The sequence below is a fragment of the Andrographis paniculata genome, unplaced genomic scaffold (assembly GCF_009805555.1).
Source record: "Andrographis paniculata isolate CXL003 unplaced genomic scaffold, ASM980555v1 Contig9END, whole genome shotgun sequence".
Classification (NCBI taxonomy): Eukaryota; Viridiplantae; Streptophyta; class Magnoliopsida; order Lamiales; family Acanthaceae; genus Andrographis; species Andrographis paniculata.
In genome coordinates, this window is record NW_026137639.1 from 3049811 (window position 1) to 3074819 (window position 25009).

The 25009-nt window shown below is 35.6% G+C and overlaps 1 protein-coding gene across 2 annotated transcripts; it reads left to right on the plus strand.

Moving 5' to 3' along the window:
* Positions 1–8493: 8493 nt before the first annotated feature.
* On the plus strand, positions 8494–13964 carry LOC127244135 (THO complex subunit 4A). 2 transcript variants are annotated; one of them, XM_051264487.1, is made up of 6 exons: positions 8494–8797; positions 8941–9063; positions 11308–11376; positions 11449–11630; positions 12909–13650; positions 13749–13964. In XM_051264487.1, the coding sequence occupies exons 1-5, from the start codon at positions 8639–8641 to the stop codon at positions 13072–13074; spliced, it is 699 nt and encodes a 232-aa protein (XP_051120444.1). In that variant the 5' UTR covers positions 8494–8638; the 3' UTR covers positions 13075–13650; positions 13749–13964. The 2 variants fall into 2 exon arrangements, with proteins under 2 accessions (XP_051120444.1, XP_051120443.1); XM_051264486.1 differs by having other exon boundaries at positions 13759–13918.
* The last annotated feature ends 11045 nt before the right edge of the window (positions 13965–25009 follow it).

Consider the following 25009-nt stretch of genomic DNA (forward strand, 5'->3'; position numbering starts at 1 on the left):
TCTAGGCATTTTGTATATTAATTGCTTCATCTGTCCACTTTAAAAGTTTACATTTAATTTTTGTGTATTGATATTTGAGTATTAATTATTATATCAAAATATAGTAGAAATCAAGAAAAAATGACAAAAATATTTCTATTAGTGTCTTATAATACAAATATATGAGATTTTTAATGTTAAGTACAATAAAGCAAAAGGTAAATGTAAACTTATTAAGTGGACGAAGGGAGTATTATTTATCAATATAGATATTATTTAGTAGCTCAAAATCGAAGTCTAGGGCTCGAGGAGATCTTGACTTAAGATATCAGTGTCCATGATGTAAGTGTGGGACCGTTGTGGGCATCCGGGTTCCTTGTTTGACGAAGAAGACACAGGGAAAATTATTTTGCAATTTCCAAGTTGGAACATGTGATTTTTCCATTGGCTTGATCCTACAAATAATTATATTGAGAAATGGAGTAACAACGGTGATGAAGTTAACGACTCGGAGGTTTAATTTGCTGCATTTGAGGTAGAGCTTCTTAAGGAAACAAAAGTGGTTGCAAATGAACCATGTCAATTGAAGGTGATTGTGGAAAAACTACGCCATAAAATAGAAGCCTTGTGAGCTACAATGAAGTACATTAAGCTTGTCATGGTTGTTGTAATCGTGCTTAGCATACCAGATGGTTGTGGAAGAACTACGCCATAAAATAAAAGTCTTTTGAGCTACATCAAGCTTGTTATGGTTGCCATAATCGTGCTTAGCATGCTCAAGGTTTTGTTTTAATTGGTTGGTATGTCTTCAAGTCATGTAATGTTCCACATCCCCTCGTCTTGCCTTGCTTTGTCTTTGTGTTAGACGTACTTGTGTAGTAGCAACAGTTTAAATTGTCTGTTTTTCAATTGTGATACAACTGTCTGTTTTGTAATGTAAATGTTCGTAATGGTCCATCTCCTCTCCTCTCATAATGCAGCTGTTTGTTTTGTTTATTTGATAAACAAGTTAGAATCTATCTCTGAAATTTCGATACGCTATTACTTTGCATTCTAATATATGCATGAAGAATAAGACATGAATGATATATGCTACCTAAATTGGCCATCAATGAACCTAACATTATCCTCAAAGTAGACATGAGTCTCATTCTTCAACTTGAAGAAACATCTAACTCATATATATTGCATAAACTAGTAATGATCATTTATGCACTTCATGGTATCTTAACGTCAATAAGGAAAGTTTAATATACCTTTTTTATTTTCACAAATCACACACCCCAAATTCTTCTATTTTTTTTCAGACATCTGGACCTTGATGTAACATGTTAAACAATAATCGTGCTATCTATTTAGAAAATAAATACACATAAGAAAACCATGTTGTCAAACCTCGAATTGAATTTGCTTGGATGTATATTACAACATTTTAGATGTCATAGCATGGAATTTAGCTATTTTAATCTTTCAAAAGAACGAATTAAGGGAATGTGCGCTTTAGACAATATGATATTATATGATCCTATTAAGCCATACCTCTTAGCAACCAACACAACCACCACTACACAAAAGACATTAGTATATATTGACATTGTGTCATGTCATCCCATCCCCAAACAAATAGACAATCAAACTAGTATAATCACATAGCTACTTGATTAAGAAAAACAAAATATCAGTATATTGAAAACCATCCACACTACTTCCCCGATCGTAGGCACATAAAATAGATGCTACTTAATACTTCCAATATCCGAGGCACGAAACAAAGTAATTTTACAATACTTCACCGATCGTAGACACAAAAGATAAGAGACACAAACCATATCCCTGATCTAAGTCTCAAAAAGTAGGGGGAAAAGGTATAAATGAGTACGATTTATATTGGTTCTATACTAACAAATATATGCTATCAAACTACTCTGGCTCCATCGTCAACCAGTCCGAACTCTAACTGGCCTTCATCACCAAACGTACATTTCAATAATTTCACTAACGACCCCAGAAAGAACCATCACCTGAAGGTGCCCAAGGCCCCGGCCAAGGGAGAATTTAACGCTTTGAAGAAACGATGACAACGATGGACGTTGAGACACTCTATTTTCTTCCGTTGTCCCCAATGGACCCTGTGCATGCACAACACATTACATTGATTATCCAGAACAAAATTTTCTAAAATATTGTATTTTTCTTGTTCCTGAGAAAAAAAAGGCCGCGAGACTTACGGTATGCACCTGTGATGGCTGAGTTGTTGGTGTTAATTTCTGTGAAGGATGGACATTGGAGGCAACCTAATGAGCAGTGCAACAAAAATCAAAATAAATGAAAATAATTTTTTTATCCCCTAAAAAGCCAAAAAAAAAATCAATTGGTTAGCCTTAGGAATATCTATTTACCTGTTTGGACTGGGAACAATATTCGGTTAGCCGAGTGGTGGGAGTTGATCTTGATGTGTGATAACTAAATTTTGTTATTGTAATTTGTATACAAATTCACAGGAAATTTTATTTGAAAATCAATGAGTAGGATTTTATAGGAAAACGATCAGATATAGCAATTGTGTGGTTGTAGACCCTGAGTAGTTATCACAATTATTTATACTCTTTTTACTGGTGAGTTTCCAGGTCAAACACAAGGATTTTAAGTCATGAATTTCAAAGGTGCAAATCTTGAAGAAAGCGACAAAAAATTGCAAGAAAGGATCCGTTGATTTAACTACTGAAAGCGGTAAATAAAGCAATAAAGGTGAGGTGAGCGGAAACGAACGAAGCAAAAGCGAGAGGGTGAGTGCCAGTTGTAACCAAATGATCGGGACATGAGCGGAAATGGGGACCAGATGATCGGGGCATGAATGAATCGCGGTTACCAGATGATTGGGGCTTGAGCGAGCGTCACATATATATATATATGTATATGAGCGAATTAGAGTGAAGGAGAGGTGCTCTGTCTGATCTGTGCGTTACTAAATGGATAGATTTTCCTGGATGTAGTGAGCGAATGATGTAAGTGTGTTATCGGAAGAGTATATGTACATTATGGAAATGATGGGAGAAAGGTGTTGTAATTATATAAACTAAATTGTAAAGAACTCATCACACTGGAATTTTGGCCTGGGGGGGATTTACAATAAGACTTCAATGACACCCAGAATTAAGACATTATAAGAAAGAAACCCTACTGTCACTAGGAATCTCTGCGACCTAATAGACCCCCGTCTATGTCCCGTTAATTTTTCCAATTTCTGCCTCATTAGTGGCTTTACCCCCTGATGTTACTACTATTTAATCAAAATCGAATTTAGCACAACAGTTAAGCAGGTCGACAAGGCTCCCGCGTACTTAATTACATTGAACTACCTTGAGACCGCTTTTGGCGCATAACAAAGCTTAGATAATCAATTCTTCTCTCGCTCTATACTAGTGAAATGAAATTCTCTAAACTTGATTTATATAAGTGTGGAAAAGTGTGAAAGAATTTAGTTTGAAGAAGTGAATGATATTTCTTTATATACTACGAAAGCGTGAAAGATTAGAACTACAAAGCTGTAAACGAAAGCAGTAATCTAATCTAAGAAAGCAGTAAAGACGTGACCAAGGGAGAGGGAAAACCCCTACTCCCTTGGCCATTCCTGTGGAGAACTCCCTTACAGGGTTGGAGCTCTCTGAAACAGGAAGACGACGAATGCTAAAGTATGCAGAAATCACCAAAAAAATTCGATTCTTTTACATAAAGATATCTGGCCCTATTTATAGCAGGTGTAAAGAGACGGTTGCAAGTAGTTGTTAGGCAGTTCCAACCGCTGGGCAGTTAGGCGGTTGCTGGTAGTTATTTTGTTGAAGCAGTTGCTGGCCATAACTCCCAGGGTGCCCGCTTCGCTTGCGTTGAAGGTTAAGGGCACAGATCTTCCTTGCTTGCTGGAGAGCTGAAGGGCATCAGCGCAGCTCGGCTCGCTTGTGCTGGCTGGAATTGGAATGGTTGTACTGCTGCAGTTGAAGTACTTAGTTGAAATCTGGTGATAGTCTGCAGCGGTGGGTATCTGGATTATCGTTTGCAAGCGGGAGAGGCTATCGCTTGCGGGCTGTGAAGGTGGCCGCTTGCCTCTCATGCCTTAGTATTTTCAAAGTGTGTTCTGGGCGCTTGCGAGCGAAGGCGGCTGTCACTTGCGGCGTCTGCCTTAGCTTTTTTGGTTCCAGATTACCGCTTAAGAGAGCAAAATTCGTTAATTATCTCAACAACGAACTCTGGATCATGCCTAGTGATATAAATCAATATTGTATGCCGATTACGAATTATTTTGATGGTTCTTATGCAAAAATTCGAGTAATACACATTTTTGTCAAGCTAAGAATATGCTCATATTTGGAGTCATCAATGTGTTATGCTTATTTGAAGTGCAAAAAAGAAATGTGAGACAATTTTTTAACCAATAATACAAAAATACAATATAAACAATAAAATGGTAAAAAAAATAAATGAACAAGATATTGTATTAAACATATTACGACACAAGTTTAGATATTGCAGTTTAAAAAAATTCATGTTACTGCACTAGTTTAGAAAGAAAAAATATCAAGATACTAAATAATACACCACTTAGGATATAGTATTATTACCTTAGGGGGTGCTCCTGATAAATATGCACAATAAATGGAAGAATAAAGTAAATTTGACCATAAAAAGACAAATTTACAACTTTTTCAACATAAGGAATCCGTTCCTGCCATTACATGTGGCTAAAAGAGGATTTCACTCTTAATACCAAAATTAAGCTAAAATACTTGGCAAAAGAATATGTTTCTACTTAAATTCAAGAGAGATTTGATAAATTTTACCAAAATAAATGATGTTTGGATCCCTAGAATCGCATGTCGCCCGTCAACTGGACATGGATCGTCGAACGAAGGAAAATCTGGGTGAGTGCGCCAGTAGCGGCATAAGCGGTAGCGTTTGACGGACAGCGGAGTCGGAGAGAGTGCGGCGTCAGAGCGTATGAGGGATGATTTGGTTTGACTGGAGTGTCGGGATGATGGGAAGTTATCTAGGATAAATGAATGTAAGTAAATTGGGTGTAATTCGTTACCCATTGCCCCAAAAATTTCAAAGTAAAACAATACAACTAGGGGCAGAACATCCCCCCATGGTAAAAATTAACGCCATCAGTGGAATTTGGAAGGGACGCGAGTATACAATATTTTGAGAACTAAGAATAACTTATATGAAATTTTAGAACGAAAGAGATTTTTAACAAATTATAGAAACCATCTTGGATTTTATGCTATTTTGTCTGTAAAAAATAATATTTTATACTAAATGTAGTCTTTTGTGAAATAATAAAATATATATAAAAAATCATAATGAGTAAAAATTAATTAGACAAACAAAACCTAAAATTAAATATATATTTTTATTTTTATTATTAATTTAAAAATTATTTTCTATATTCATAACATAACATCAAATTAATGTGATATTTTGTTTTAAATAATATTTTATGAAAGAATCAATATATTTTAATTGAAAATTCATGCTCCCTCTTCCGTGCAAAGTTAATGATTTATTTTAGTATTCATTTCATATTATAAAATAATTTATATATAAATAAAAATATATCATTTAATTTTTATAAAAATATTTTTATTTTTTTAGCAAAGTTTCTCCAAATTTTACTATTTAAACTCTGTATTTTAAAAAAAAAAAATACATTTATTTCTCTCACAAAGTATCTCATCAAACATTATTTACATGCTAAACTAAAACCAATTTTTTTTCAAGCTCAAACAAACCATATTTTCTTTGTATTTGCAAGGATAAAAACACCAATAATATCTTAGATTATTTTGACTTACTATTATTTATCAATTCATTATATAAAAAAATATATATAGTTTGAGTTTGAATTTGAAATATACTCTATCAGTCTCATATCTATATATCTATTTGCTTTTTGTACGGAGTTTTAGAACTATTAGTATTATATTGAAATAAAGTAGAAATAAAGGTAAAAAGACTAAATTAACCCTAGTAGTATTGTATGATATAAAGATAATGACATTTGTGTAATATATTGTAAATTGGAAGGGTATTTGTAATGTTAGGTAGATAGTACAATTACTAAAAAAAATGGATATTTTGTTATGGGACGAACCAAAATAGAAAAATGGATAAATTGTTTAGGGACGGGGGAATATAGTCATTCAAATATATATATTCATTCAATCCACTTAAGGGTGTGTTTTCTTATCCAATTTCTTCAAATTTTTACTATTTATTAAAAAAAATTCTTAAAAAATATCAAATCAAACACTTAATTTTTTTTATATTATACTAAAAATAAATTTTACATTCAAAATATTACATCAATACCTATTTATATCACATCATACAACTATTCTAATTTAAAATTTTTACTATTCAAATCCCTACAAAAAAAAATCTAAACCTTTAAACAAACACACCCTAAATATACATTTTGTCATTTTTTATTTTTTAAACATAAAATATTCTTACCAAATTGATGTTTTTTGTCTACTCATAAAATATTCATACCAAATACTATAAATATCTTCATATTAACTTTACACTAGTAAAATAGTCTTGAGAAAAAATCATTTTTGGTCCAATTCAATATCATAACTATCAATTTTGGTCTCATTTAATGTTTTTTATTATTTTTATATCAATTTTAGTTTCACTCGAATTAAAATTTATCAATTTTAGTCTCAAGATGGTTGACTGGAACTGGACACGGCCGTGTTGGATGACTCAGAAGGTGATTGGGCGTCCCAGGCAGCCAACACGACCGTGTTGATTACCCTGCACTTCTGAATACGACTGTATTTCTGCCTATGTTCTGAACACAACCATGTTCATGCCCATGTTCTTAAAACAACCATGTTCCTGCATTATTTATGCTGATGTTCTCAACACAGCCATGTTTTAGGCTATATTTTTTTTTCTTTTAAAAAAAAAACTATATAGCAGTGGCCGCACGTAAAGTGGGCTGTTTACGTACCCGAATGAGATCAAGCCATACGTAGTTCTATATACAAGCTATACAGTTTCAGTAAAGCAAACATACAAGACAAGCTAGTAGTCTAAGTATCAAGGCCTAAAGCAATATGCCTAAGGCATCGAAATCAAATACTAAGCTATCAAGTCTAAATATCATCTATCAAGGCTAAGTCAAGAATCAATGAATAGGGTGAAGCCTGCTACATGAAGCGGAAGGTCGGGAGACCGCAACATCCGCTCGAAGGAGGCCTCTAATCGACGAAAGAATATCTGAAGGGAGAAGTGTCCGCTCAAGTGGGAGAAAACCGCCAAAGTCGCTAAGGCATTTGCGACGCGGTTCCCCTCTCTATATATATGCAATATCCTCCAAGTCACATCCCTATGTTCACGACCCTATTCTTAACACAACTATATTTTAGGCTATGTTCACGACCATGTTTTTTTTATATAATCATATTGTAGGTCATTTTTATTATTATTTTCACTTGGTTAAAATCATTTGATATATATATATATTTATAATTCAACAAAAATATTTTTTATAATTATTTTATAATAATATAAAAAATAATCAATTTTTAATATTTTAAAAAAATAATTGCAAAAAGATATAAAAATAATAATATATTAATATATATTTTTATTTTGATATTTTTAATAATCATCCTTATATATATTTTTACAAGTTTATAGTAAAAATTTTAAAATATTATTTTGATCATATAAACATGACCTAAAATATGATTATATTGAAAACAAGGTCGTGAACATGACCTAGAACATGACTGTATTGAGAACATGAGCAGGAATATGACTGTATTGAGAACATTGACAGAAACATGGTTGTGTTCAGAACGTGGAGAGGAAAACGGGCAGGAACACGATTTTGTTTAGAAGTACAGGGTAATCAACACGGCCGTATTAGCTGCCTGGGACGCTCAATCACCTTATGAGTCATCCAACACGACTGTGTTCAGTATCAGTCAACCATTTTGGGATTAAAATTGAAAATTTTTTATTTGAGTGGTACTAAAATTGATAATTTTTTTTGAATGTGACCAAAATTGATAATTATGATATTGAATGAGACTAAAAATGATTTTTGCTCAATAATCTTATATATACCAAAATTATTAGTAACTGTTATTACAATACTTTCTCTATCCCGGTGTAAGGTTACCGTTTACTTTTTGCACGTAAATTTTTTAATACTAGTATTATAATAAGTTGTAGTGAAAAAGACGAAAATACCTTTATCAGTATTGTGTAATGTAAAAGTAATGATATTTGTGTAATATAGTGTAAGTTGGAAAAATATTTATTATATTAGGCAGGTAATATAATTACTAAATTAAAAAATGATAATCTAATTTTGAAACGGACAAAAATAAAAAATGACAATCGTTTCGACGAGATGGAGGGAGTATAGAATTTATTAAAATTCCTTATTAATTTTAAATAATGTTTGCGGCCGTATATACGCGAGTCTAACGCACATCTGTATTCTGCAGTCGTTTTGGCTTGGTTTGGTCGCAGTCCGCAGTCTCTACTAGCGGTCGAAGCCCTTGTTTACGCTCTTCCCAAATCCTCTCCTCTTCCAAACCCTAGTTGCATATATCGTCGTCCTACGAATTCGTGGTAGAAGATGTCGGGTGCTGCGTTAGACATGACTCTCGATGATTTAATCAAGAGTAACAAGACGTCTACGGGAGCGCGAGGCAGAGGCCGCGCCGCCGGGCCTGGACCAGCACGTCGCCAGCCTAATAGATCCGCCAATCGTATCGGTCCATATTCCGTCCCCAAGGTCTGTTTCCGTTGCTGATTTTGATGTTAGTAGTGCAGGTTGATACTTGATGGGGTTGGTTGAGGCTGGAAGAGGGGTTGGGTTGGGGGGGGTGGTGCATTTAATTGATTTATTTTTCATTGATGATGAATTCGTTGTTTAAGGCACCGGAATCGGCATGGGGTCATGATATGTTCGCCGCGGGAAGTCGAGCTCCGAGCATTGAGACTGGAACAAAGCTGTACATCTCCAATTTGGATTATGGGGTGTCTAATGAGGATATTAAGGTGATCTGTTATCCTTTTTATTTGTGAGTAATTAAAAGAAGCTTCTGTGAGTCTGTTACTGGTTTATTTCTAGTTAGCTGTTTAAAATTCACTACTGATGGTTGTCTGTTATTAATTCCAGAAGCTTCTTTTGTGTTTCGTTCATTTAATTTACTTCACTGCGTGTGTAGTTTAACTTGCAGTTGCAAATGATTTGGTTAGTGCAGAAGTTTAGGTTAAAATGGATGCATTGGTCCATTTTTTGGTTTAGATCTTACACTCTGCTGCTGCCTAAGGTTAATGGACCAGTTATTAGGCAATTCTATTGAGTTATTGTTGTCTCTACAGAGTAGTGGAATGTGGAAGTTGACTTGAATAAGGTCGAAAAGTTGATCATGTAATATATATATATATAGTGATTTTCGATAGATTTTTAGAGTTTTATGCAGATATAGTAGGTAATCTTATTTCCATATAGGAGTGCCCTGATGGTACCAAATCAACAATTAACTAAAGAGGGATAATTGTTGAAAGACCCTGATAATATACGGACTCATTGGCAATATTAATTATCCTGTTAGTGTTATGGATCAAATTATGAGTGCATTTACAGTGCATCATTGGAAGGTGTTGGATCAAGTCTTCAGATATCTAAAGGTTACTCTAAAATTGAGGATAGTGTATAAAAACTGTGGACACAATTTTATTGAGTGTTTTAGACATGCAGATTGGGTAGTTTCCAAGATTAATAGATGGTATGCTATAGGGTATTGCATATTTGTGGGACATGACTTGGTCACCTGGAAAAATAAGAGCAGTGTGTGTAATCTGAATGATGATCGGAATCAGAAGATTGAGTCATGGCTCATTCAGCTTGTGAGTTCATGTGGATTCAGCTTTTGAAGGAAAAAAATGGAGTTTTATGTAGCAACTTCTGTTAGATTGTGATGTGATAAATAAGTCTTCTATACAAATAGCTAACAACCTTATATATAAAAAATGAATGAAGCCTCGGGATTCATTGCCAATTTATTCAAAAAAATTACATGAAGGATTGATGGTTGCCTAGTAGCATAGCATGTGGGATACAAAAGATCAACTAGGTGATCTACTCACAAAGGTGATGCATGGAAATCACATACACGATCTTTGCAACAACTTGGGGTTGATCAACCTATATGTGCTAGCATGAGGGGGGCGTAACGTATTTATAATGATGTATTCCAGACTATATTTTAATTATTTTCCAAGATACTTTGACTATTGGCTGTATGTGTATATATTTGTATAGAAGTACACTGACATTCACCAGAAGCACCTCTTAGGGCTAAGTGTCTTGCTTGATTTGCTTATAATGGGGTATTTTTGTAATGAGTCACAAACTTTAAAATACTAGTGGCCAAAAGTTTGTGCATTAGCATATTTTTTGTAGCTCTTTTGGTTTCTATAGAACGAAGTTTTTTTTTTTTGATCGAAAAGATCAAAGAGGTATATTAATACCTAAAGAATAAGGAACAAATATGCCAGGCATACCTGGGGATCTAGGAGCATTCAAAAGGTGACGGAGCCACCTCTAGCTACAATATAACATCACAAGTAAATTCCTAAAGGATTATAGAAGAAAGTTTTTGAATATATGTAACTTGTTTATGATTGTGATGATGATAATGTTAGGTTTGTGATCATGATTATTTCCTTCTGATGGTTGAAGAATGAGCTAGGGTGTGATTAGATATATTTGGAAGTGTTTTGGAGTTTGGGATTATTTTGAAAATAGTAAAAGTTAAACTGAAAATATATATTTTATATGATGTAAATAGGCGTTAATGTGATGTTTTGAACAAAGTAGTATCTGTATATAATATTTTGAATGAAAAATAGGTTTTGAATGTTATGCTATTTAGAGAGAAAATTTTATGAATAGTATGAAAAGAAAGTTGAATAAATAAGTAAACAGACTGTCACATACTTTTTTCAGACGAAAACTAGAATCTACTGAGGAAAATAATAGCTCTTGGATTTGGATTTTCTTTTAACACTACTGTGATAGGTTTACCTGTTTGCTCTTTGTCTTGGTTTTATAATCTGCCTTTATGATTTCTTTCTTGATGGATGTTGGATGATTTAATCACAAATCATAATTTCAATGGTAGTATGGCATCAGACTTGGGTGATACTGGAATTGTTGCAAGCACTTGCTCCATGGCATGTACTTTAATGAATCATCTCTATTTGTAATCTTTCTGATTAACCCTTGAATTGCAGGAGCTCTTTGCAGAGGTTGGTGACCTAAAAAGGTATGGTGTAAACTATGATAGGAGTGGCCGATCTAAGGTATTATCTCTTGCCTATTCTGCTCGTTGGAGGTTCTCATCATGCTGTGCTTTACACAATCGGTTTTCTTAGGGTACCGCTGAAGTTGTCTTTGCACGGAGGCAAGAAGCATTAGCTGCTGTCAAAAGGTATAATAATGTTCAGCTTGACGGAAAACCAATGAAGATAGAGCTTGTTGGGACAAACATTTCAACTCCTGCTGTTGGTTTGCCATATGTTGGTGCTTTCTCTGAACCTATTTTAGCTCCTCCAAGGTTTGTAATTTTGATGAATCAACCTTCTCTTTTCTGTTGCTCGCAACACTTTTGGGAAATGATCTACATAAAACTGGTGTAGGCTTTGTGTGTGAATAAGTGGGAAATTTCCTCTATGAATCAAAATCTTTTTGATTCAATACTTTGCAGGATTATAAATAGTGCTTAAATTAAATAAAAAATAAGCACTTCCATATTTATCTACATGTGCGCATATGTTTGCATGTGTTGAGATAATTCTTGATTCCTTATTAGAACATAAGTTATAATCTAATTTGTTCTATATAACCATATATTGCGTAAGTAATGTCATATGTGCAGGTATATCAGTGGCTTTATATAACTTCTACTCACCTCCCTACACTTTCTAGGTGGATAGTTTGAACTTGTAGATTATTTTTGACTAACATTTACATGATATCGCTGTGGTCAGTGCTACATGAAAATTGTGCCTAGTTTAGTTAGTCCATGAGATGATCACTTTTGAGTATCTCTTTTAGTTTGTATATAACATTGTGGTGTTTGTTTATTTAGCTCACTTCTGTCATTAAGAAGAACAAACCTTTCCATTTGTCCTACTCCTGTCATTATGGAAAGCAAACTTTCGATCCAAGAGTTTGAGATGCTTATTTAGATTTTGATCACTCCTTCATGTTCATGCTTTAGTTTCTATAATTAGGATTGTATTTAAAAAAAATAACTTAAAATATAATTGATTCTATGTATCTTTCTTTTGATGAAAGTCAGTATCAATTATGATTCTTCTGGCATTTTTTCTGTATTAGGATTGCAGAAGGCAATATGTGACAAGAGATAACTATCCTTGTTTATAATTGGACATGTATATTTTATATAAAGTAAATATATCAATTCATTGTTGTAGATGAATTATAACTGAGTGGCTATATTAATTCGTATTCCTTAGTTTACAAAATTATAAAATGTGGCTATAGATGCAGGCAGTAATTTATACTTTTATACTCCATGATATAGATGGGGCAGTCTCCATATGTTTTGTTAAATGATCAAAAATTATTTTTGATTAAGTACTAACTAGGAGAATGACCTGTGAAATTCTTAATAAAATATATTGCAAACATGCTGATTAAGAGCAGAACACTAGCTTTTATTCTAAAAATTGTCATAGATACAGATATCATCAAATCTAAGTAACTGCCCTAGAAGTTTTTGAGAGATTTGTTCTTTTCATGTCTATTATGTTTGTGTCATTGGTGATTGATCTAATCTAATGTTGGTTGAAATTACTCCCTGGAACAGTGGGCAAGGCCGAGGTGGTTTTGGTAGATCACGAGGTGGTGGTGGACGAGGTCGTGGTTTTGGAAACAGTCGGGGACGGGGCAGGGGTCGTGGTGTGAAGGTATCTGCCGAGGATCTGGATGCGGATTTGGACAAGTACCATTCAGAAGCAATGCAGACAAATTGATTCTGCTAGCTTGTTCATTCAACTACCCTTTGTTCCTGCATGTGTTCAAGTTTTGGAAATGTGGTTTGTATTCCGACTAACATTATATGTCATCTGGAGAGGAGAAAGAGCTTCGGTGGAGGTGGGGGGGTGTAGGACTTTGATTTGGAGGGAGTGCCTTGTTTCATTGACCATTCTAATGGGATCACATCTTTCATATGGATTTGATAGACTTCATTTATAGACATAAGCTTGTAATAGACTGTGATGCTGTTACTACCTTAACGTAGAGTGAGGATTACGTGTCTAGATCTTTACTATCCCAACAGCAAATTATTGGTACATGGTTGGCACGACATGGAGGAGAATCAAAATTGAAGTACTTCACTGTGCTCCAGTTTTAAAAATCAAAGTCTGAAACTTTGGTGGATTTTTCCATGGTCTTTTCTTACACTATCTCGAAGTTCTGAAAAATCTTCTGAAATAACTGATTGGGAATATGGTCTGATGCATGCCTGAAATTGCTTCATACATGGACTTGGTGCTTGTAATTTGAGCTGGTGGTGATTCTGCTTCGTGACTGGGTTAAAGTTCAAGGTTCGTACCCATTCTATTCATTTTGTTTGTTAGAATCTTGGATTTGCATGGAATATATTAATGCCATAACACGCATTTTTTTGTTGCATACCTCGAAGCTGCAAGCAGTACAAGGCCCTTACTGAATGCTCAAGTTTTGGGATTCAATTACATCCTCTTGCATTAATCATGAATGAAAATGTAACCAAGTATGTATGTCCCAGTTAAAGTCAGCTGAGCATGAAGTGATTTGAACTACGACACGCTTATTAGAAAATGTTTGCTGTTTTGTCTAGACGTATCTTCTGGTTAGATATATATTAATTTTAATATCACCGAATCTTAATAGTCATCAATATAGAGGACTTTCTTGCAGGGTTGTGCAGCGGGTTTTAGTTGATTATTACTTGGCATATCCAGGTCGGCATACTGCACTACAATGTCATGGGTAGGTTTCGGCTGACTTTTGGTCATTCAACATTATTTCGATGGCTTTATGGCATCCTGTCAGGTTCCGATAGTTACGTTTCTTCGTCTGATCAATCAGGTAACTATATTGATGAATGGAGTTGGCAATGAGTAGTTTGTGGGTGTTAAATTCAAATTAGTTTAGGGGTGATAATTTGGTGATTTTTCAACTTAGATTGTGAATAGTTGGATCTGCGCATGAAATATAAACTATTTGTTAATTATTTAGATTAAGCAAGTTGCAGTTGTAAATACTAAATTCGTTAGATTAATCTATGAAATTTATATTAAATAATTTAGGTGATAATCAGGTGAATTTTGCTAAATATTTTATTGTAATTACTAATTGAAAAGGATTGCAGTTGTTTCAATTATTTAGATTAAACAAGCTGCAGCTATAGATACACTGATTGAAATTATTTATATTTGATCGAAAATAATCACATTTATTTTTCATGTTGATTATAGGAAAATTTACCATGTTAATGCAATTATTTGTCTTGTCTGTTTTTTTTTTTTTTTTTTTTTTCTTTTAAGTATGATGTAATGGAATTGTAATGTTATAATTGTAAATTTATTTTATTTTCCCTGCCCTCCTCTCTCCTTAACCAAATGCAAAAACTATACTTTTTATCCCATCCTTTGCATTTGAACCATTCATGTTACAATTTAAACTTTCCTATCTCTTTTGTCTTAGATGAAGTGGAAAAGGGAGGAGGGGAGGAAAGGAAAAGTATTTTAAATGTGTTTGGTTTACATCTTTTTGGAGGGGAGTGTAGGGGGGTGGGGAGGAAAGGAAAGGAAAGGAAAATACTTCAATTTTCTTTCTCTTGTAGATTGATGAAATTTGGGGAAAGAAAAAATGGTAATTATAATCTTTTATTAAATTACCAATTAAATCATTTTGTTTGAAGTTCAATTATACTATTTTGATTTTATATCTTCCTTCCACTTTATGACATTCACTTTATTCTTTCCATTAACCTTTTCCTCGTTGTTCATGTTCTTATGTGTAGTTTTCTCTACTAATAATTACATCATGGTTGTGTTCACTTGTGTTTAGAAAGTTTAAACTTTTATTATTAGTTATTGGAAACTATGAAAGTGTTATTAATATGTGTTTTTGTTTTTTAAATATTATGTTAGAAGATAGTGCATTTTTATTGTGAACGCCGCGTAGAGTGGTTTAGTATTTTGTGAAAGTGAACAAACTACGTATGTTTGTGGTAGACTGGTGGTTTTGCTTCAAGAAATTTGCACTCCAGAAGCTTTAGTTTCTTGTTAATGTGTTTTTTATATATTCAAATTATCACATTCTGTTTTATTTGTTTAGTGTATTCATTGTTAGCTAGCCTTGTAGTTAGACCTTGTTGGGAAAAATATGTTTGCTTTTGCACAAAGGCCTACTGCTATTGGAGTTTTATTTTTATTTTTTTTATGCTGCTATTGAAGTTTTTGTTTTAGCTGTGTTTACTTGTGGTTTTTCCCTCGGGTTTTACTGTTGGGTTTTCCGTTAAAATCAACCTAAAAATTATTTTGAATGTATAATAAATTTATAGTATAATATAAGAAAAAGAAAAGTAATTGTTTGATTTGGTATTCTTAAAGAAAAAAAAGAATCTGAATATAAAAATTTGCATTAAAATTTACAAAAGAACGTAACCTAAGTCTACAACCTATTCACACGTCCGACGAGGCAGCCGTCCCATCTACTATGTCGGTCTGCAACACTGTGAAAAGAACAGGCTGAAATAATTCTTGCCCTTCTACATTTACAGCAGTAAATAGCTCCATCTACCCTAATCTCTACTCTATATATTTTCCCTTTTCGAATCGTCTGTTGGGAGAGCGCAGGGAGCTGCCAGGTGTGCGTGACCGGAGAAATAGATTCCGCATCACCGGCTTCATTCCTGATTTTCCGGCGGGATTTTGGGAAGTCTTCCTCAGCACAAGCGTCTACCGGTGGTCGAGACTATGCATCAGGTACTCATTCATTCGTGATCGGATTTACATTGAACCCTAAAATCTGTATTTATGATGTTAATTTTGGGTGGGATTTGGTGGCGATTTGCTCTTTCTCACATTTGTTGGGGTCATAGTCAGCTTAGATCTATTACATTTTGTAGTAGATGGTGAAGTAGAGTTTGCTTGGTGTGGGTTGTTTGTCATAGCCAGTATGAAAAACATTAAAGTTAGGTTTAAATGTGAGGTCGATGTTGCGGGTGAAGGAGTTCCAAAACTTCTTCCCTAAACAGGGTTAAGTCCTTATCCCCCACCTTTCGGATGACACGTTAATGAAATACGCTTGGTTGCCTTTGGATATGTAGGTTGTAGAAGACGCTGCCTTTATATATGATTTCATGTTGTTAGATTTGGAAGGTTGCAGATTTCCTTGTACAGTCAAGTCTAGTGCACGGGCCGTAGGTTTTGGATCGTCGTTAATTCTAATTGGGATGGTTTTGTGACCACGTTGCTGCGGCAAGCACGGTGGGAGGTAGATGTCTACTATGGTGCTCTGTATCATGTTAGATGGGATTGAATAAGTGAATTATTTGGGTAGGTATACACTTTAATTGAACAGTGTTATACTGCCATGAAACCTTAAATTGTGTTGCGGGCACCTACATTAGGTAAGATAAGCCATAGTAAACCTAGTTATGTAGTTCGAATAGAATTAACGTACGGGGATATTGAGTCTATCATTCCCCTTATGTGTAATGTTATTTATTACCCCGTATAACATAGAAGGTAGGTAAGCTGGAGCGCATTATGGGTGACATGGAAAGCTCGGCGGGAAGCTACACGCTACCAAAGAGAGAAGTGAAAAAAAATGAAAGGCTAGTCATTAATACTTACCCAGGTAGTAGATCTACATTATCAAGGTTAATTTACTCCACCCTTCATATTTTCCATCCCAAGTTATCGTCATTAGAATCTTTCGTACCATATCAAATGGGGGATGCAGTAGTCAATATACAAATGTGGTTCGGGCGAATTGGACGTACAAGTAGAAGTCTTTCATGCACATCCTATGGTTGCAATTCCATATCGGAAACCTCGTCAGAACGAACTTTGCACCCTCAACCCTCAGTATGGAATCAAATAAGGGTTGACTTTGTCCTTAAAACTAATACATCGTATTCCGTAACAAACTTCAGGAGAAGCTAAGACTAATTAATTCTGCGTACAATAAGCTGAAGAAACTTGTTTCCAACAACGGAACTGGGGTGGATGCAAAAATTGGTTTGGTTGTGGCGGGTGAGGAGCGTAAAGTCGATTGGCTTATGGTAACACATTTACAATATACAATTCTATACGATGTTAAATATACTTTCTACCTTTATCTATCTTACCGTGTTAACTTGATTTGACATCCAGCAAACCCTAGGCACGGGTATCTCCTGACCAGACCATTCGCCACTTTGGACTATTGTCGTGAGATGGTACGAAGCCTATGGTAGGGGGGAGGGAACTGTTTTTTTGGGGGTTTTATAGTGCTATGAATGGTCAAGGCGCTGATGGAAATGATTAGGAGGGAGGGAGAACCGGGACAACCCGTCCGATGAGTGAAACTTATTCTCATATGAGGTCAGTTGGCAATGGTTCCGTAGACATTAAGTCACTATCGACAGGAGCTGGACCATCACGTCGACCCGTTAGGCACCGGGGAACCTCATTATGGACTGAGGAGATGTGTTTGGTTCTTAGCAAGAAGATAACTGTTATCGTGGACAGGGTAGAGGCTAACACTCACTCCATTGTTAGTAGGCGGGAAGAACCAGTGGAGCTTGCAACGGATGCAATTCGTACGCCTAGTATATATCTCCTTGTACCGTAGGTGCGTCAGTGTGTGAGTTTTTCCTTCACCAGATGCTAGAGGGATGCCACAACTGGGTTTTGGAGTTAGTAGACAATCATTCTTAGTAGTTGGGATAAGTTGATTTGCATCTATGTGTGTGTCGGTCGAACATTTTAGGTATTTCAATGTGCGCTCTATATACCCAGTACGCTAATTTTTACGGTCGCTATGTAGTGGGACGGATATTTGTGTGTTGGTGCTGCAGTATTAGGTATTACAACATGCTTAGTAAAACCCCGATACGTTTTTTCCTAGTATCACTACTAGTTGGGACGGGTATATGTATTTAAGTTTGTGGAAAGCTAAATTGTTGGCTTTTTCTATCATATTTCGGTCTTTTGAATTCTTAGGAAATGTGTAACTGAAATGAATTGAGTGGTACGTGAATGTGAGTACTTGACCTAATAAATTTATCTTGCAGACGTTTTAACATGCAGGAATATGTCTTCTATTAGTAGTGCGAGTGATGATGAAAAGTTTGTTGTCACATAGGTACTATGCCAGCAAGAGGAGGACGACACACGCGCACGGGATAACATATTTGTTGTTACTGCTTTAGGGAGTGCCTCTTTGGCATTTCTATGTTCGAACCCACGACCAATGCGATGCTATGATTCTTAATTGATTGGGGCTGTGTTCACTTACAAGTTGTTTCTCGCTCATCCGGTTAGAATTAAGAACTTACTATGTGTGTCCGCAGGCACAATATAGGATCTCTGTCAGACACTAATGGAGTGGAGATTTCTTAAAGTATATAGTAGACAACTTGTTAAAGTGCATAAGCAGGTGGCGATGTTCCTATCCATGGTAGCACACTTGAACAGGCAGCGTTGCAACGAAGAACATTTTTAGCATTCAACAAAGACAGTATGGCAGCATGTGGAGAGAGTTGTAGTTTCGATCAACAAGTTGGCTTCTGAATTTATTAAACTCGGAGACACGAAGGAAAACACCGTAGAGGATTTGAAGGTCCCGTTCTTTTTGGGCTGTATTCAAAGTAAACATGCTATGTAGGTGAAATGAGCTATATGTCGTTTTCCAACTATTTGGACCAGGACTGGTTGGAGCTCTAGATGGAACATTAACGCTCCTCAAGTCTTAACTCCATTTCAATGCCACCAACGTCATCTCCAGCAATTTTGTGAGGCGGGTTCGGGACCATGGGGAAAGGAAGAGTTCTTTTAACTTTTGGCACGCTCAACTAAAGAACGTCATTGAATGTGCGTTTAGTTGCCTCAAACGGAATTTTGCAATACTTCGCGTACCCATGCCTAACTATGCCTCGTCCAACAAGTGAATTTTGTAGTGCATGTGCTGTTGTGCACTTCATGCTACAACGCGACGAAGACATAGCGGACCACTCTCTCGAAGACCATGATTCGGACAAGGGGGACGAGTATTCAGTTTTACAAGAATACAACCAAGTCAGTCCGAATCCCAATCAAGATGGTGCGGACGAGCAAGCTGCATTTCATATATTCCTTACGGACTGGTTATGGAGCTTGCTATACGGGGACAACAATGTCGGCCCCTCCACTGGGCAAGAGTAGTTGCACCGGTATGTGAGGAGTTGTGATCCAACAACCTAACTCGTTGATATGGTCGTACATTTTACATATTGGACATTGCACACTAACAATTCTGTCATTTTATGTTAGTTTTAGGACTTCTACCCTTATAATTTTATTTATCATGGTTATGTTGCACATTTGCTCTCTAAACCATGTAGTCAATTTTATTACCCAATAATATTAAGTGGATATAGACATGTCAATGACCGGACCTATATGTCATCACCACGGTGATCAAACTTGTCACTTGAAATGCTCAGCCTGTGTAGATGCAAAGGTATTTCATTGGAAATCATTCGTGGGCGAAAGTCATGTGACATGATGTAATACCCCGTAAAATAACCGTCGGAAGTTTGCCTTAGTCAGACAAATTTTATTTTGAGTCTAATTTATTTTGGGCTTTTAATGTAACAAATTAAGGAATTGAGTTGAAATTAGGAGTAAAAATTGATTTTGGACCAATTTTGGCTCAAGTAGGGTAAAATAAATAATAAAGACCCAAGTCTTTTATGTTTAATAAAATATAAAATTAAAAAAAAAGAAAAAGAAAAAAGAATAGAGGCAGCCAGGCGCCGCCAGTTGCCACCCCCTCCCTCTTTCTTCTTTGGAATTCTCCTTCTCCAAAACTCTTATCCTCTTGGATTTTTCTCTTACGGTAAGTGAGATTAATCTTAAATAGATGGTATGTTGTAATCCCTAAACCCCTTCTATTGATATCCCTTCTATTGATATTTTTCAAAATTATTTTCAAATGGATTTGCCCTAAACACGTTAGGTTTTGTCAATTTCTTTTAAAATTTTTTTTATAATGTCTCATATTGCTTATGTGAATATTATTATAATATTTTAAATTGAAAATCATAGAATTTGTGGAATGGGTTTGAAACCCTAGTTTTGCCCTAATCTACTCATGTTTATTTTGGGGAAAAGATTTATGCCTATTGGGATGGACATATTATTCGAATGTTTATTTGGCGAAATAAAGTGTGATTATAACGAATTTGTTGAGTTTTAATATTCCACTTTTTGGTTGGTTAAATGTTGGCAAGTGGAATGTTTTGAGTTTAAAGCACTCTTTTTGAAATTTGTCTAACAACATGTTGAGTATTGGGTCAAAATGGTAATTAAAACTACCCGTCGAGTCCGATCAACTCGTCGATTGTTTGGGTGATAAGGCATAGTCTTCCACCTCTGTGCCTTGCAAACACATGATGGTATACCGATAGTTTAGGATAACTAGCTAACCTCGAACTAAAATCCGAATGGGCTAGGTCTAGGGATCGAGATGGTGGGTTCCCTTTCTGAGTGATTATGAGGTGCCCGTCATTTACGATGAAAAGGTTTTTAGACCGTCATCCGTGATGGAGGGATGAATTGCATACAATCATCTCTTGGTATATTATATTGGAGACTAGAGGGTTGTGGAGAGGGTTGTGGACCGTTTGGTGCCCCTCGCAAACTAATAAATAAATTAACTTACGTGTACATTTGGACTTCGAACCCTTATGTACATATTGTGGAGCTTTTCTTGAGGATTGTGACCCTATCCTTGTTATGTGTAACTATGTGACGTGTCATACGAAGTAATAAGGTTGGAAAACCGGGTCGAGCCGGCCCTGATTAAGGCCTAGTGGAGTTTTCTTCGTGATGTGCTCATCACTATTATTTGAGAATAAAAATGAGATATAAGGGAGGCGCTAAAAGACTCGTGTGTGTGAGTTATCCTTATGTGATATGTGTCATCTTATTCAAATTATCTTCTTCAAATGATTTTGTGGCATTATACCGTATTAATTTATCTTCGATTAATTACGCTTACTCAACCGTCGTGTTGATCCTCTTTCTACAACTTTTTGTCGGTGATGATGCTTCTGTTATACCTAAATGATGTATTCACGTCATATGATCCATCGGGGGAATTAGAACTACCTTATCTTCTAGAATACTTCTGAAATTCATTAATTATGTTTAAGAACTAATGTCTTTTGAACTATTTTCAACTTATGCTTTTGATTCAAACCTTATTTATTTAAATGATAAGCCAGTGCGCTTTAATTCTAAATCTCTAAATAGTTGTTTTGTAATGATTATTTTAGCCTTAGCGCCACAACATAGGACTCGTTGGTTGATGAACGAGCCTTCCGGTGTGGCGTGGCGGTGACACTCCGGTTTGAACCGGCCGAGGTGTTACACATTATTCCTAGTGATTTGCCCGTAATGCTGCGGGGGTTGTGGTTGTGCTTGGGTTTATCGTTGCTTGTGACACCCTCAGTGAATCGTCTCTTTGATGTTAACATTGCATGATTCTTTTTTCTATGTTTGAGCTAACACATCCAATCGCTTTTAATATTATCTATTGTAGGTAACATCATGGCCCCGAAGATTGTGTGTAAACCTTTAATGGGGAAACGCCTGGGTCCACTCCTCGCGGAAGGACAATATGACATAGTGGCGATCCCATTTGAGTAGTTACACCACAATGACCTTTCTATTCAGCAAAAGTACAAGAGGTTATCACATATACTGTTCCTTTTTGGCCGCTTCATTGATGATGATGATGCATATTGACAGGTTCCTCCAATGTGGGGTTGTAGCATATTTTTCGAGATCAAGGAGCCAATTTTAGGGTTTAACGATAGAGTTCTAATGCACTTTCCAATGAGACAAACCAAACAACCCATAATATAATAAGGCAGAACTATTCGCTTTAGGGTCTGTTTGGTTCAAATGAAGATAGAGGAAGGGAAGAGAGAGAATATTAACATTGTAATAGTATGTTTGGTTGATATAAAAATGAATTTTATTAATTAAAACCTAAGCTTTAAGGGTTTAATTAAATATAAAATTAATTTAATTTAATTTAATTTATATAAAATTTTGTTTTATAATGTAATTACATTATAAAATTTAAAAATAGGGTAAACTGTTTTTTTAGTCCCGTAACTCGACTTCCTTATCATTAGTCCCGTAAGTGGAGCCTGTCGCAAACTAGTCCAACAAGTGAAAATTTTTTGCTGTTTTAGTCCTCCGGCGCCGGAGACGCCCGCGTGGCTCGCCGGAGGTGACGTGTCCTAGGGGTGTCGAAAGTAAACCCGACCCGAAAAATCAAACCCGTTCGACCTGAAATTTTTCAGGTTCGGGTTTGGGTATTTCGGGTTTGAAAAAAATCGGATCGACCCAAATCTGAAATGAAAAAAAATTCGTGTCGTGTTCGGGTTGACCTGATAACCTGAAATATAAAAATCAGGTTAGGTTTCGGGTTTCGGGTTTCGGGTTGACTTGAAAATTTTTTTATTATTATTTTAATTTATAATATTTATATTATTTTAAATATAAAATAATATAAAAATTAAAATAAAAATGATATTTTTAGGTCAATTTAATTTTTTTTTAAAAATTTTCGTGTCTGTTTCGTGTCGGGTTTGTTCGGGTTTCGGGTGACTTGAAACTAATTCAGGTCAACCTGAACCCGACCTGAAAGAATTCGTGTCGTGTTTGGGTCTAGGGTTTAGGTCAGATTTCGGGTTCGGGTCGGGTTCGGGTTGACAGTTTTTTTGTTATCCCTATGGTTCAACCCGACACGAACACGACCCAAAAACACGAATTGACACCCCTAACGTGTCCGCCAGGTGTCGCTGACCTGGTGGACACGTGGATTTTTTTAATTTTTTTTAATTTATTTTTAATTTTATTTGTATTTTTTATTTTTTTATTTGGTCCAATTAAAAAAATAAAAAAAAATGAAAAAAAAATCCACGTGTCTGCCAGGTGTCGCTGACCTGGCGGACACGTCACCTCCGGCGAACCACGCGGGCGTCTCCGGCGCCGGATGACTAAAACAACGAAAATTTTTCACTTATGGGATTAGTTTGCGACAGGCTCCACTTACGGGACTAAAATGATAAAAGAGTCCAATCAGGGGACTAAAAAAACAGTTTACCCTTAAAAATATTATAATTAATTATTAATTCTAAAATATGTATAAGATAATTTATGTATAAGATAAAGTAATATATAATATTAAGGATATAATAATAATTTTATAAAATAAAAACATAAACATTTTTCCCTCTCCTCCAAATTCCCTCAATTTTGGGGGGAAACAACATAAGTTCATTTTATATTCACTACTTTCTCTTTTAAAAAAAAAATTTAAACCAAACGAGGTAATTGTAATTTTTCTCATTCCCTCCCCCCCTTCCCCTCCAAATTCCTCAAACCAAACAGACCCTTAGTCTATAACGGAAGTTCCGGATGTGGGTGACAAACTTCTCGATTGCCTTAGGCCTCTACGATAGAGATTTTACACTGACAACCGAGTATGCTACTATGTTGCACGACATGCTGTTATCTCTATAGGTGTATTGGAAACACATTAGCACGTTCTTTAGTTTCAGTCTCGGATCATCAAAGGCATCAGACTTGCATTATGCTCCTTTCACGTATGTCCACAATATTATTGCTCATAGCCCCATACAATCACAAGTATGAAGGAGGCTACTGCTGTAGTGAGTAAGTTCGATTTGAATTTGTCGTGGAGCTTGGAGGAAGGGGTTCCCATCCATCTAGGATATTGGATGGCCCAACTCTGTATTACCACTGCATCGGACACTCGGGTCTGATCTACCTTGCAGGATATCCTTGATACAGAGATGGTCTCTTGCATGATAGAGATGTGTATTACATGGGCATACTACAACGTCCACACCGGGACGATCTGGGGATGCTTGAGAGGCCAAGTCTTGCAATTCAGCCGGAGGATATCGTTGAGAGGTTCAACGATCTCACTTAAAGCTTTGGCATATTGGAGATGGAGATTGGTGTCATGAGGAGCGATCTCCGTGACATGCAGAGTGACGTCCGTGAAATCAAGGAGGATGTGAAGGTGTTGATGGATATGCTCCGCAACATGGAGGTACGAATCATACATGGTGGTGTTGGGTTTAATGTAAAGGTGTCTACTGCACAAACCCGATGAATGCGATTAATGAGATTGCGTAGCAACGTCAGTCGGAAGCTATTACTAGTTAATTACTTGTTATTGTATCATATTTTTAGATTTCATTTATTACTTTGCATGCACGACACTCTTATCATATTTACTGGCCGATATTATTTTGTTAGCGAATTTGACTTGATGTTGAAGTGTCATTCATTGATCTGAAAGTGTGGAAGAAGTTTTTATTCATTAGTTTATTTTGATAATTACAATTCTTTTAAGAGCAATTAATAATAAATTAGCTATTAAAAGCAAAATAGTCTTTTAATATTAATATTATCTTAGTATTTTTTAATCTTACGTATAAATGATGAATTAATAATCAATTAAAGGATAAATTATTTTTTTAATCTCGTAATTAGTTTTCATTATCATTTTAGTCGCGTAACTGATGTTTGTAAATAGTCCCGTACGCAAAAACATTTCGAACATTCAGTTCCCCGGCGCCGAAGATACCCGTGTGGCATGCCAGAGGACACGTGT

What these genes read in the sequence shown, in the direction of transcription:
- LOC127244135 (XM_051264487.1), top strand. Translation starts at nt 8,639, where the DNA reads ATGTCGGGTGCTGCGTTAGACATGACTCTCGATGATTTAATCAAGAGT. An exon ending in GTCCATATTCCGTCCCCAAG is followed by an intron (nt 8,798 to 8,940) that starts GTCTGTTTCCGT and finishes TCGTTGTTTAAG; the next exon opens with GCACCGGAATCGGCATGGGG. An exon ending in TGTCTAATGAGGATATTAAG is followed by an intron (nt 9,064 to 11,307) that starts GTGATCTGTTAT and finishes CTTGAATTGCAG; the next exon opens with GAGCTCTTTGCAGAGGTTGG.